At 39.3% G+C, this 14171-nt stretch overlaps 1 protein-coding gene across 2 annotated transcripts in view; it reads right to left on the bottom strand.

Annotated features, from left to right (window-relative positions):
- LPAR1 (lysophosphatidic acid receptor 1) overlaps positions 1 to 14171 on the bottom strand; it is a 73592-nt gene that overhangs the window by 19624 nt on the left and 39797 nt on the right. For both annotated transcript variants that reach the window (XM_081321322.1, XM_081321321.1), the window contains one exon: positions 12319 to 13066. In XM_081321322.1, coding sequence (XP_081177448.1) covers positions 12319 to 13066 — 748 coding nt within the window. The remainder of the gene's footprint in view (positions 1 to 12318; positions 13067 to 14171) is intronic.

The following is a 14171-nucleotide window of genomic DNA, read 5'->3' as shown; positions in this document are numbered from 1 at the left end:
CGAGCGCATGGGTGACTGTGCGTAGAGCATCTCGGTCCAGATAGGGCCGTAACTGGCGCACCAGGCGAACCTGGGCAAAAGCCCCCCTGGCCACGGCTCCTATATGATCTTCCAAACTGAGCCGTGAATCCAGGAGGATGCCCAAGTTGCGGGCCCTATCAACGGGGGGTAACACCTCACCCCCCATAGTGATGATGATGTCAGGATTCTGTCAGTGACTGTATTAGCAATGCCTCTATTGTTTAATTCTTTTTTTTAAATTTTTGTATTTTATGTCTCTTAATTTTTATTGTTGTGAGCCATCCTGAGTCCTTAGGGAGAAGGGCGGCATATAAATTTAATAAATCCTAATCCACAAGATATGTTAATAGATATTCAATTGAAAGCAACATTGTATGGTATATAAATTATTCTTCCTCCACTTTCAGAAATGCTCCTGAAAGCAGCCTGTTTTCTGTGTTTTATATTCCTTCTAGTCCAATCTAGCACTAAATAAAATTTGTTTGATTATGGAGCATACAGCTAAAACCTGGCAGAAAAGGCACATTCTGGGTACCACTTTTTGTGGACCTACATTTGGTGGATCGCAGGAGGTGGCCTTTCTCTGCTGCAGTGCCCACCCCATTTTCCCCATCCTGAAGTCAGGTTAGCCATCCATGTTATCACTCCAGAAGTCCCTTGGGACCTGGTAACGTCACCAGGCCTGGGGCCCACAGAGAACTGGAGATATTTAGATGATTCTATTGTAGTAGATCTATTTTACTCTTTCTGTGTGGTTCATATATTTTAATTATGTATAATGTTTTTCATTTTTAATGTTTGTTATATTTTTATAATAGTTGTTTTTATATGTATTTTATATATCTGTTGTTTTATTGATTTGTTTATGCCGCCCAGAGTTGCTTTTTGTGAGATTTGTGATCATTTATATATGAGTAATAAATAAATAAAATAAATATGTCAACAAGATATTTGAATTATCTTGGAATAATAAAAATTCTGCAAAATGCTGTGATAAATTGTCATTTCATTTTTTAAAAATGACAATAAACAAAGAGGTTTGTGATTCTTGCCCATTCAACACAGGAGTAAATAGAGGCATTTTTGTACATCTATAAATATATTTTCAATATAAATATTCAGAAAATTACACAGCCTTTCCACATGAACACAGCCTGGATTGTAATAAATTTTAAATAATACATTTTTCATATTCATCACCATCATTTTTAGCTATTGTCTATCCACTGCAGGATGAAGGCCTCTTCCGCATGTTTCCAACCAATACGGCCCTGAGCTTTCTTTTGCCAATTGGGCCCACAATACTTGTTGATGTCATCGATCCATCTTGTTTTAGGTCTCTTTCATCTTTTATCAAGTGGGATCCATTCTATGACTGCTTTGGTCCACCTGCCATCAGTTCTTCTTGCTATGTGATCAGCCCATTTCTTTTACTCTCTTGATATCGTATACATTCATTTGTTCTCTAATTCAGGGGTCTCCAACCCCTGGTCTGTGGATCAGTACCGGGCTGCGGCATGCCAGCAACCAGTTCGCACAAACAAGGAAAGCCCCATCTGCAGGATACAGGCAGCAAACAAAACTATGCCCCCTCTGGTCTGGGGAAAAACCTCTCTCCATGTAACCGGTCCCTGGTGTCAAAAAGGTTAGGGACCTCTGCTCTAATCCACATGCAGGTCTTTCTATCTTGTCTTATAATACCAAGCATGTATCTTTCCATGGCTTTTTGCGCCACTTGTAGCTTTTGTATCGATTGTGAGGTTAGTGTCTATGTTTCACCGGCATATGTTAGAATTCACTGGCAGATTTTTCATGTTACACCCCAAATATTTTCTAAATCTTGTTATTAATGGCATGAAAAAACAGCAGAGACAAGGGTCTTTTATGTTTTTTTTCAGGGTATCTCTCATTAATACTGACTTCCACATTATTTTATTAAAAAATGTCAGTGCGAGTCTTGTTATCCTTCAGAATGTACTTAAGGGAAAAAAAACCTACGTACTTTCAGGTGTGCAATAATTAATTCAAGGCTTCCTAAGGCTTCCAGTGCTTCTTATTTTTGTAATTGCCACCCATAAAAGTCTACAAATTTTCTTTTAAATCACAGCTGGCAAAAACACCAAGTTTGTACCAAAGCATTCCACTTCATTTTCACTGTTTTTTTTAAATCACTAATGTTTGTTATTTCAACTCAATCCATCTTTAAGGATTTATTTTGCACTGCCATGCATTTAAAATGTATTTATATGGCTGTCCATTCTTAAGCACCTTTGGGGAGCTCACAGCAACAATAATTACTGGTAGATTCCATTTTCATGGTCTTTAGTGGAAAACATTAGCTTTTCCCTATTGGCCCTCTCTTTGATGTCTTCCCGAATCATTTTCAATTATTTTCCATTAATAGTGATTAAAGATGACAAATTTAGGGAAGCTTGAGATCAGGGCAAGAACTATCTTTTACTTGTGTATCAGTTAAATTTATGATCCATGCAATTTAAAAATAGACTGATTTATATAGAGAGCAATCCTACAGAAATGATTTTCTGCTTTTCTTTCAGAAGAGAACTCCGTTCTTGAGTTTACTGCCTTATTTTTTTTAACTTCCTATAGAACTGAAGTTAGAGGTCAGTTTGGTTTGGCAAAACAGAGGCTGGATTGAAAACTGGAAAGTTGTAGCGTTTGTCAGCACTGATTTCCTTGAATTCTCAGAACAATTTGCTGAGCATGTTTACACGATCTCAGATACCAATTTTCTTGTTTGAAAATTTTAAATAGCAAATGTTTTCCTAACGCTGATGATGTAACTTAGTTTGGGTAATGAAATGTCTGCAAGAAAACAATTAAGCTTTAGAGAGCACCAAGGAGCCCTTAATTCAGATATGTCAAACACAAGGCCCGGGGGCCAGATCCGGCCCGTGAAGTGGTTTCATGTGGCCCGCGAAGCCATCCTGGAAACAGTGAGGGAACGGCCCCCACTGCCTTGGCCCTGGCCCAGAGACCCTCCTTCTGCCAGAGACCCCCAGATCTGTCCCACTCCTGCCCAGGCCCCCATAGGCACCCTTGATGCGAACGATGTAAAGCTGACCACGCCCACCCAGTAGGCCATACGCACTCTAGCCACGCCCACCCAGTAGGCCACGCCCACCCTGGCCATACCCACCTGGCCCCCTGAGGGCAACCGCAATGCTGATGCAGCCCTCAATGAAATTGAGTTTGACACCCCTGCCTTGTTCTCTTCCGCTTGTGCCACCAATCCCGTGAAAAGTTATAAAAATGTAAACTTTCTTTCCTCCTCCGAGTCCTACAGAGAGTGCAAAACCTGTAATTTAGTTCCAAATCAGTCTGCAGAGAGGGATGAAGAGCATCAGAAACCACTGAGACTGGTGGGATCAAAATCAGCAGGATCTCCAGATAAGCACTTCTCTTTTGAAAAAAATGTTTTAATCGCTTTGTTAAGAGTGTTTCATTTAGCAAATGGCAACACCTCTAAGCTGTCCAAGTATGAACAAAACAGTGCTGTCTTCAAGAGTGTTGCATTTCTACAAGCCCCCTTTTTTCCCCCTGCATTCTTCCCACATTGTTTTCAAAATGCTCCTTTAAGGTCCACATGAAAACTCAAATGCTTTCAAATTATATACATTTTTGTACATCGGACTTAGGTTTAGCTCCGCTGTTTCTGGCTCCAGACTCTATTAGATACGTGGTTACACCTGCCAGGTATGTAAGTCAGTTGGAGTCAGCATACCACCGGAAAGCAATTTTGCTTGCACGGTGCCATGCGTTTCTATTGGCCGCCCCGTACGGCAAGTACAAAAAAACAGCACTATGTGAAAGACTCTGCTCCTGTGGCTCAGGAGAGGTGGAGACCATTGGTCACATACTCCTTCGATGCTCCTTCTACAGAGCCATTCGGAAAAAAAACTATGTCCTCCCCATCTGAAGACCTATTTATTTGAACAAGCCGGCCTGGCCTGATGGGGGATGTGTTGGGGTTTTTTTTATTGTGGTTTTTTACATTATTATTTATTGTTTTAGCTCGGGCTTTGTATTTAATTCTCTTTTTAACATTTGTACCTTGTATTTTATATGTGCCCTGTTCACCGCCCTGAGTCCTATAAACTATAGTCCTAATAAACTATAAACTATAAACTATAAACTATTATTGATAGGCATCCTGGTCGTTCGGAAAATATTTATCTCCAGTGGCTGCTTAAGGATGAGCAGGCAGAGAACACGGCGCAGGTGGCCAGATTCTGTGCAGCAGCATTGGGGATTCGCCAGAAACATAAATAATCATTGTAGATCTTTTTAATAACCTTTTATAACTGATTTTATTACGCGTTTTATCCAGTTTTAGACTATACTCATTGTATTTTTATTGTCGGGTCAGTATGATTCAGTTTTCTGAAGATAGCTTGTTTTTGATATATTGCCTGTAAAACTAGCCAGACCTTGGTCGCCCATTGATTGCATCATGGATTGTGATGTATTGCTATGTCCGCTTGTGATGTTTCTGTTCAGTTTTGTTTTATTTGGATGTTTGATTTATGTGTGGCCTTTGGCTATAATAAACAAATATACATTTTTGTATACAATTTATCTTATCAGTTTTTGGAAGCACATACTTTTAATATACGTTTTCTCATACAATTTTCTCTAATACATTAATTTTCATGTTCAGGTTTCTATAATTTATGCATATTTGTCCAGAGGGAATTACTTATCAAGTCTTAGTTTGTGTATTAATGTAGATTAGAAGCATAAATTATGTTGCTTCGTATGACCCTATGCATACCACAAGCTTCTATGTGCCTTCTTGTTTTATACCATACCCTTATCACACATACTTATATCAGGAATATAAACCCTTACCCCGTATCAAGGTTAATTGTTAGTAACAGTGGTAGATAAGGCCAAAACAAATAATAAAATATAAAATGTGAAAGAAGGCCAAGATCATCGTTTTGATAAAATAAAATCATTGTGCCAAGGAGGACTATTCCCATCACCTCTCCTAAATTCACACCTACTAGAAAGTCCTTGGATATACACTAAGAAGCATCTTTTCCTGCAGCTGTGCAAACAATGTTCTACTCTGTTGCACTTTCACACACTTATCTTCTGAAGTCTCTCAATACACTTGCCTTTGATGTGCCAGAGCACCCTCAAGGGCTGAATTCAAGAGAATGAATGCCTTATTAAAAATTAATGCCACAGTACAGGTTGTATCAAATGCGTATTACTAATTAGGTTTAACTTCATGAGTTCTTTGTGGTTTTCAAGTGACTCAGTATCCATTTATGTCCCCAAGTAATATGTGTTGTTATAATTTTCCTTTTGCATAGTGAAGCATTAGATAGGTTCAAATGATAATCACAGCTTAATGAATGAATCTTGTAGATGTGCACTCAATCACTTCCTTCCTCCCTTTACTGTAAAAGTGAACAAACCAGCATCTCTTCAGTTGAGTATAATTTCCAGTTTCACCCCACCAGTCTACGAAGGTGAAAATTTTTAGGCAAGCCAGGACAGGATATAAAGTCAACTTTAAGATTTTTGCTTATATTCTGGCTTATACTGAAGTTATGATTCAGCATCCCAGATCTGACAAATTAGGGAAGTATGACTGGTGGAACATTAATTAATACATTAATTACCGGTAATTTTTTTTGTAAAAATAAGCAGTATGTCCATCATTGGTGTTGCTCATATCTCATCTTAGGAATAATATAATACAATTGTTCAATATAGCATTTGTTCAAAATTTGTTATAGAAAATATCCTCCCTACAGCAATTTATTTCTCCAGCATAGAAGTGGGCTGAAGCTGTTGACCTTCAGGATGAAGTTGATAGTACATGATTGATTCCTGTACCCTTGGCTTTGTATTCTTGATAGTTCCAATTGTGGGGTCAAGGCTATTTCTCACACTATTTATGCCTCGGGACAAAATTAAGTGTAAATATCTCAAGCTGTGCAGCTAGACAAATGAAATTTGATTTGTAAATTAAGAAATTTCACAAAAGAATCTGGTAAATTTTTGCTTTCGTATCTCAGTTCAAGACAAATTTGCTCAGTAGAATTTCAAAGGAATTTGACTTCAGTAAAGTATGATTATGGGACGCGGTGGCTCAGTGGGTTGGGACGCTGAGCTTGTCGATCAGAAGGTCGGCAGTTTGGCGGGTCGAATCCCGAGTGCCACGTAACAGAGTGAGCGCCTGTTACTCGTCCCAGCTTCTGCCAACCTAGCAGTTCGAAAGCACGTAAAAATGCAAGTAGAAAAATAGCGACCACTACGGTGGGAAGGTTACAGCGTTCCGTGCGCCTTTGGCATCTAGTCATGCCGGCCACATGACCACGGAGACATCCTTGGACAAGCGCTGGCTCTTCGGCTTTGAAACGGAGATGAGCACCGGCCCCTAGAGTTGGAAACGACTAGCACGCATGTGCGGGGGAACCTTTACCTTTAAAGTATGATTAGGATTGCAGTCTGTTGGAAATTGCACCAGTCTCTATTTCTGCAAGGTTTCTTTTCAAATATATATAAAACTTTCCTATTATAATTTGAATCTCTGCCTGGCCAAGGTCCATTTTCTTGCATCAATGTATGCGATATAAATCAACCCTATGTAATTCCCAGAGAAAAGAGACATGTTGTGGAAAAAGAATTTTTATATTCTCTATTGCTTTGGATATTTGAAAAGCAGCCTTGTTAAAAAGAGAAAAGTGATCAAACTGTGAAATCATTTCCTTCTGTTTGAAATATTTTACTCAGAGGGAAGAAAAGAGCATAAAGAGGACAGGGAAATCTCTTCTGTTTTGACTCTGCCCCAAGATTCAACATTTCAGCAATTCTGTGGGATGATGCCATTTGCCAGCTCCTGAATGCTCCAGCCAGTTCAACTCATTTCAGTCATAAGGAAAAACAATGAACTCTCTTGTGAAACTCAACTGGACTCCACATCACTCAAGCCAACAAGAGATTTTCCCCTCCCCACTTTTCTGGGAAAAAGGGGAACTATCCTCTTGGAGCAAAGCATTGGCTGGAAGGAAATGGCAGACACAATGTCAGGCATTTTCTGAGACGGATAAACAAGATTCTCTTGTTTGGCCTTTGTACATGTGCAGAAGGATGTATGAAAATACTTTTCTGTTCTTTGGAAAGATTATTCCTCTTCCCCCTTCCCTTCATAAGGGATTGACTTCAAAGAAAGAAGCAAGGAGGAAGGGAGTTGTTTTGAAATTCTGGGAGGAGGTTAAATTAAAAAGCAGTATAATAAATCTCCAATTTTACAGTCTAAGACCAAAAGGCTTACTTCTATATGTGCTTAAATTAATTTTGAAGAGCTGTCCATGTATTAGTATTAAACCCAGTTTGCATTCTGCAAGTATAGGCAGGTGGGTGGCTGTCATTAGAAATTTTTTGGCTATGAATTAGCCAATGAATCAGGGAAAGAAGCTTTTTACATGAATCAGGGAAAAGAAACTTTATATATATTTCTCAAAGATTTTTCTTCTTTTAGAAAATACAAATGTTTCCTCCATTCCTCCCTTCCCTCCAAAATATTTTGTCTGAAATACTGGTGCAACAACTAGGCCACTACAAAAGCCAGTGTACAATTTCCCCAAACTGTATTGTATACAAGGCTTCCTTGATGTGTAAACCATGTTATTTGGAAAAATCAATGAAACATGGAAATAAACTTTTAGTAGTATTTTCCACACATACATTTCACAGCATAGGAAGTGCCCACCCCCCAAGATGTGGAAATACTGTCTTGGCTGAAACAGGTTGCTAATGTTGCCATACTGCTTAGAAAAAAAGCTCTGATGTAGAACAATGAATTTTCCATTTATATGGTCTTTTTAATGATAGCAGCTCTTAAATATGAAGAGTAATCAACAGGTTAAACTTCTATTCTTTCAAACACAACAAATACTTTAATTTAGGAGAACCCTGACATTCTACATTCAGACAGTAAACTTGTTGGAAACTGCTCTGGGATAAGAAAAAGAATAGAGAAGGAACCGTCAATATTCAAATAGTGTACACAAAGAAAAATTTAATATTCATCTCTCATTCTTTATTACTTATCCCTAACTGTTCAAATAGACTTTTGTGTTGTGAATAATGTCTTTATAAATTGAATTTATTATTCAAGCTAAGCGTTTAACCTATCCCCAAAGTCCACAGCCTGATCCCTTCCAGATATATATATATAGAATATTAATTCTGGCATTAGTCAAGGTTGATGAATTAAAATCTTAACACACACTCATACACAGGATTCTACTAGGAAGGCAAATAGTACAATCCTGCAAGCTTGGGGAATTCTTTCTTTATTTTATAATGTTGTTATAATATGGAAAAAAGAGGCAAGCTTTCCAAGGTCTGGAATAAGAAGCTAAATAATAAGGCTGTATAAAATGACTTTGGACTATCCAAACAGATCATTGCCTGCAAGGGTGGTTTGATTGTCTCTGTAGGGATGTGGATGCACAATTGTTTTGCCTCTTGGGGGAAAAAGTGAATCAGCTGTACATCCAGAAGCAGCCACGTGAACTTGAAAATTGCAGGTTCTTCAATAATACCAAAAGAGATGCTTCATATATGTTCCTTTGCTTTGAAGCACCTCTTTGCATAGCCCAGGGGTAGGCAACCTTGGCTCTTTTACGACTCGTGGACTTCAACTCCCAGAAATCCTGAGCCAGCCATGCTGAGGGGAAACGGAGAGGTTTCCATACTGAGCCATGCTGGCTCAGGAATTCTGGGAGTTGAAGTCCATGAGTCATAAAAGAGCTAAGGTTGCCTACCCCTGGCATAGCCCTAATGAATATTAATAACTAAGAGGAGAAACCTGGTGCTTATGAAGGAAGAAAACATTGAGTACATTTTTTAAGAATGTAAGCGCTTCAGGCAGCTAAATAAATCTGTTTAATGTATTGCATGACAAAGCAGTAAATGTTCAAACAAAATCTGTTCTGCTGACTTGTTTTTTAGAGGTCTCAATTACTTACGGTAGTTACAAATAACTGAGGTTGATTAGAATCAGGTTAACACATGTAATCATGGTAATGCTACCGTAAGGAACTCCAAATCTGTAGTTTTTGTTTCTTGTCAAGTTAACTTATTTGAATTGTGCTATCTCTATTTTATTTTGCTTCAATGGCTTTAAAGGTTGTTGCTGTTTGGTGTTGAAAGCTTTACTTTTGGAATCAATTACTAGGTCCACTATTTTAAAAGACTGGGACTACAGTACTTTTATTTGGACTTTCCCAATAAAGATAAAATGAAAGTTATCTCACAGGTATCTCACAATGCAGGTAGTCCTCGACTTACAACAGTTCATTTAGTGACCGTTCAAAGTTATAATGGCACTGGAAAAAGTGACTTATGACCGTTTTTCACACTTACGACCTTTGCAGCATCCCCATGGTGACGTGATCAAAATGCAGATGCTTGGCAACTGGTTCACACTTCCGACTGTTGCTGTGTCCCAAGATCACGTAATCACCTTCTGCAACCTTTTGACAAGCAAAATCAACAGGGGGAAGCCAGATTCACTTAACAACTTTGTCACTAACTTATCGGCTGCAGTGGTTCATTTAACAACTGTGCCAAGAAAGATCCTAAAATGGGGCAAAACTCACTTAACAAATGTCTCACTTAACAACATAAATTTGGGGCTCAATTGTGCTTGTAAGTCAAGGACTACCAGTACCACGATCTACTATATTGTGAATAATACATTTTGGCTCATATTCTGTTATTTATGTAAATATCACACCTTAATCTCTTGCATGGTAATACCACAATACTACAAGTTAAGTTCCTCCCTCCCTTCATTTCTTTATTCAAATTTATTAACTGCCCAACTCCAACGGACTCCTATTTGTAAAAAAAACTCATATTTGTTGTATAAGAAGGGAATCTTCAATTTATCAAAAGGGAAAAGAACTTGCTGAGGAAAATTTATTGTACATACATTTTTTTACGCATCCTAAAAACAGACTGTATAAATGTGGACGATACCTCAGAGCTACAGTAGATTTATGTTTATATATTTGGAAAGAAAGCTCACCAGCTGAATTCAAGGCTAATGGTTACTATCGGCATAATGATAGACTCAAGATCTAGTTTGGTGCAGTGGTTAAACATACCAAGCTAGAAATCAAGAAATTCAATTCTGCTTTTGCTTTGGACAAAATGCCAACTGTGTGATCTTAAGCCATTCATTCTCAGAGGTCCTCTGAGCTTGGCTGTAGAGGTTGCATTACCCAAATAGGTAAGATCATCAGTGCTATGAATGAATGAAACGTCTGCAAAAAAACACAACCAACCACAGAGAGCACCAAGGACCCTTCATTTCAGGTTCAAGGTGTTAGTTATGACTTACAAAGCCCTTCATGGCATGGGTCCGGATTACCTACGGCAACACCTGCGGCCGGCGTCAACTTCCCTCCGTCCAGTGCGCTCCCACAGAGAGGGCCTCCTCAGGGTGCCGCCGATCAAAGAATGCCGATTGGTGACCCCCAGGGGGAGAGCGTTCTCTGTGGGCGCGCCAGACCTTTGGAACCGCTTACCGGTTGAGCTCCGGATGGCCCCCGAACTTTGCTCCTTCCGGCGCGATCTCAAAACATTCTTTTTTGAACAAGTTGGCCTGGTCTGACGGGATGGGGTTGGGTTTTTAAAACTAGTTTTAACTTTAATATGTATTGATTTTATGGGCATGATGTTTAATGGCTTTTTAATTTTTGTATTCAATTTTTATTGTGTATTGCCCTGTTCACCGCCCTGAGTCCTTCGGGAGAAGGGCGGTATAGAAATCAAATTATTAAATTAAATTATTAAATTAAATTAAATTTCAACCCTGAGCTACCAATATTCTCCACTACCGGCGTTCACTCCCCTTCAACCCTAGGAAGCAGGCAGTGGCAAGGTTAGAGCAGCTCATAGTGATGTTAGGTATGACTAATACTAAGCAACATATAGGATTGACGTCATTGGCAAAGATATCATTGCAGGGAATCCCCCTTCCATGCTCTCCTAGTAATATTAGAAATTTGAATTAAATTATTTACTTTCTTTTTTTTTAACAAGGCCTGTATTCTTATGCAATAAATAAATCTGCCTGAAACAGTAGTTAAGATTAAAAACTAAACATTACTAAACCATACAACTGTAGTTAGTAAGGAGGATGACCTCGGTAGAGATATGTAAGCTCCATTGCAAGGTAACAAGGGGCTGGAAGCATTTTTAGGTCCAAAATGGCCAAATAACCTTCAGAAGCAGCTTAGACATATGCCTCCCTAATTCACTGAAGTATAAGGAGCAGGAGGAACCACACAATCAGACTTGCAAGATTATAGCCAATCTGTATAAAAACAGTTTTAGCCTTGTGGAGATGTTTTTCTGGTCTGGTCTACCTTGACGGATTGACAATAACAATATAATAAGTAACACCCCAAGGCCTGCGGAGCAAGCTTAACTGGGGAATGCTCTTTCAAAGAAGGAAAAAACCAGCAGCTGAAAAGAACAACTCATGGAGACCTACAATTGACATTTCCTAAGAGTTGGGGCCCAGAGGAAGCCTTCTCTCCCAATCCTTAAAGACAGGCAGAAACAATAAGGAGAGGGTGGTCCTGCAAATATCCAGGTCCCAAACCATAACAGTCCTGAACCATAAAGAACTTTCAAAGTGACAACGGGCACCTGGAGTTGCACCCGGAAACAAACTGGCAACCAGTACAGTTCTCAGAGCAGAGGTGAGGCATGGGCAGTTGACTAACACCTACAATTGCCCGAGTCACTGCTTTTAGGGCAAGCTCTAGTTTCCAGGTAGTCTTCAAGAGCAACCCCAGTGGGAACACAGTGTAGTAATCTACCATGGAGGTCATCAGTAACACTGAGCAAACTTTTCTGTCCAGGAAAGGTTGCACTTGGTGGATTTTTGCAAAGCCCTTCCTAACCACAGGTAGAACTATTTTTGACTTCCACAATTTCAAACTGGGGCTTTGTGTCTTACAGAGTAGAAATCAGCTGTGCACAAACACGGCCATGTTCGGAACCACGTATGGAATATTTCTGAAGGCGGAGACCTTCTGTTACCCAAAGCAACTTTATTTTACTGGTATTGAATCTAAACATTTTTACGCATCATTAAAACAGACTGTGTAATGAGGATGACACTTCTTACTAACCTGTATCCTGACAGTATAAAGTGTGTAGCATTTCCATGAAGTACATGGTGTCTATTTTGAGGCGGAGGGAAAAAAAATCACATCTCAAGATACTTACCAAGCACAATGACAACAGTCTTTAGGAGACTCATCATGGTATCCCGATTCCTGCGAGGCCCTGAACTGTGCCTTGACATTCTCATAGTCCTCTGGCGCACGTATCCAAAGATATGAGCATACAAGACCACCATGACTACAAAGGTGACTAAATTGAAAATAGCCCAGAAGACCAGGTAAGAGTCACTGTAGAGTGGTGCCATGTTAGAACAGTGAGCGAGATCACAGATACAGTTCCATCCAACGCTTGGTATAGCACCCATGACAATGGCCACCGTCCAGATGACCACAATTACCACCACCACTCGCCGATTACTCATCCTTGTATGGAGCTGCATGCGAAACACGGTGATGTGCCTTTCTATGGCAATGGCCAATAAATTGGCCACTGAAGCAGTCAAGCTGGTATCGATAAGTCCCTGGCGAAGAAGCCACGTGCTGACAGTCAACCTTCTAGTGTTGGGTCCTGTGTTAAACATCAGGTAAAAATAGGCCAGCCCTGCAAAGAAGTCAGCAGCTGCTAAGTTAGCCATTAGGTAATAAATAGGAAAATGAAACCGCCGGTTGACGTAAATGGCCACCATCACCAAGAGGTTGGCTAGCATGATAAAAACACAAACTGTAATCCCGAGTCCCATTACAAGCTTGCTCACAGTGTTCCATTCAGTTGCTAGAATTTTCCCACTTTGGTTATAAAAGAAGGCAATGGTTTCGTTGTAGTAGCACTGAGGTTCATTCATGTCTGCAGACTGGAAAAAGAGCAAAAGCAGAATCTGAAGTTAGAATGAGAAAATACTGAAGTGTCAAGAGAGAGAAAAAAAGCTGCTCTAGAGCAGTGTTTTCCAACCTTAGCAAGTTGAAGAGGTGTGGACTACAGCTCCCAGAATTCCTCAGTCAACATTGGTGAATGTCTTAAACCAGGGGCCTTCAAACTTGGCCCTGTTATGACTTGTGGACTTCAACTCCCAGAATTCCTCAGCCAGGCACGCTGAAGTCCACAAGTCATAAAAGGGCCAGGTTTGAAGACCCCTGTCTTAAACTTACCTAGACTGCTCTAGAAGGCTGAGCAGTTTTAAAAACAAAGGAGATTGTGATTTCATTTCAAGTCTAAAATCAGGGCTGTAAAACATTTTGAAAATGATAAGTGAGCTGGTTCTGCGATGGTCACATTGGTGGAAGTAAGTTTATATAAATTAATAGATAGAACTTAAAGTATGCCGACTCTGTCACTTTATTGTCATCTTATTTGAATTTTTCATTCTTTATTAAGATACTTCAACTAATGGACCTACTGCCACTTTCATATTGTGTCATATAAAATAAAATAATATAATATAAAAATAACTAGTTATTTGATAAAACTCTTTAAAGCTGAAATAATTTTCTGCCTTGCTGTATGTACCCGGTAGATTTTCCATTTCTTACAGGGCATAAAAAGAGAATATTCAGGAAATGAACCTTTACAATGATACTATTTTCACTATAGTCCTCTTCCAATGTCTTCTTTTCGTGAAAGTTCTGCAGGTAGGAAGCAGGATAATTCTTCCGCTCGCTACTTTTGTCAACCTTGTGATAGCGGTGGGTTGTTTTTTTTGCAGAGGAGAATTAGCTCTAATCACGGAAGCTCTATCAAGAATAATTGGAATCCTTTTAAAAATCAGTATTTTAATGTTCTCTCTGAATAGATTTCAGAAAGAATCTCCACAGACATAAGTTTATATAAAGTAACAGATTGGAATAGGGTCTCCTTTGCACACAATCCCTTCTAAATATAAAATGTACTGAGAGAGTGGCCCTAAGAGAGGCAAAGTGTATTTATTCCCATTGTACCTACTCATATTTTGTCCTCTCACA

The sequence above is a fragment of the Vipera berus genome (assembly GCF_964194415.1).
Source record: "Vipera berus genome assembly, chromosome: 2".
Classification (NCBI taxonomy): domain Eukaryota; kingdom Metazoa; phylum Chordata; class Lepidosauria; order Squamata; family Viperidae; genus Vipera; species Vipera berus.
Note: the sequence above shows the minus strand (reverse complement) of the source record. Positions and strands in the feature narration are given on the sequence as shown.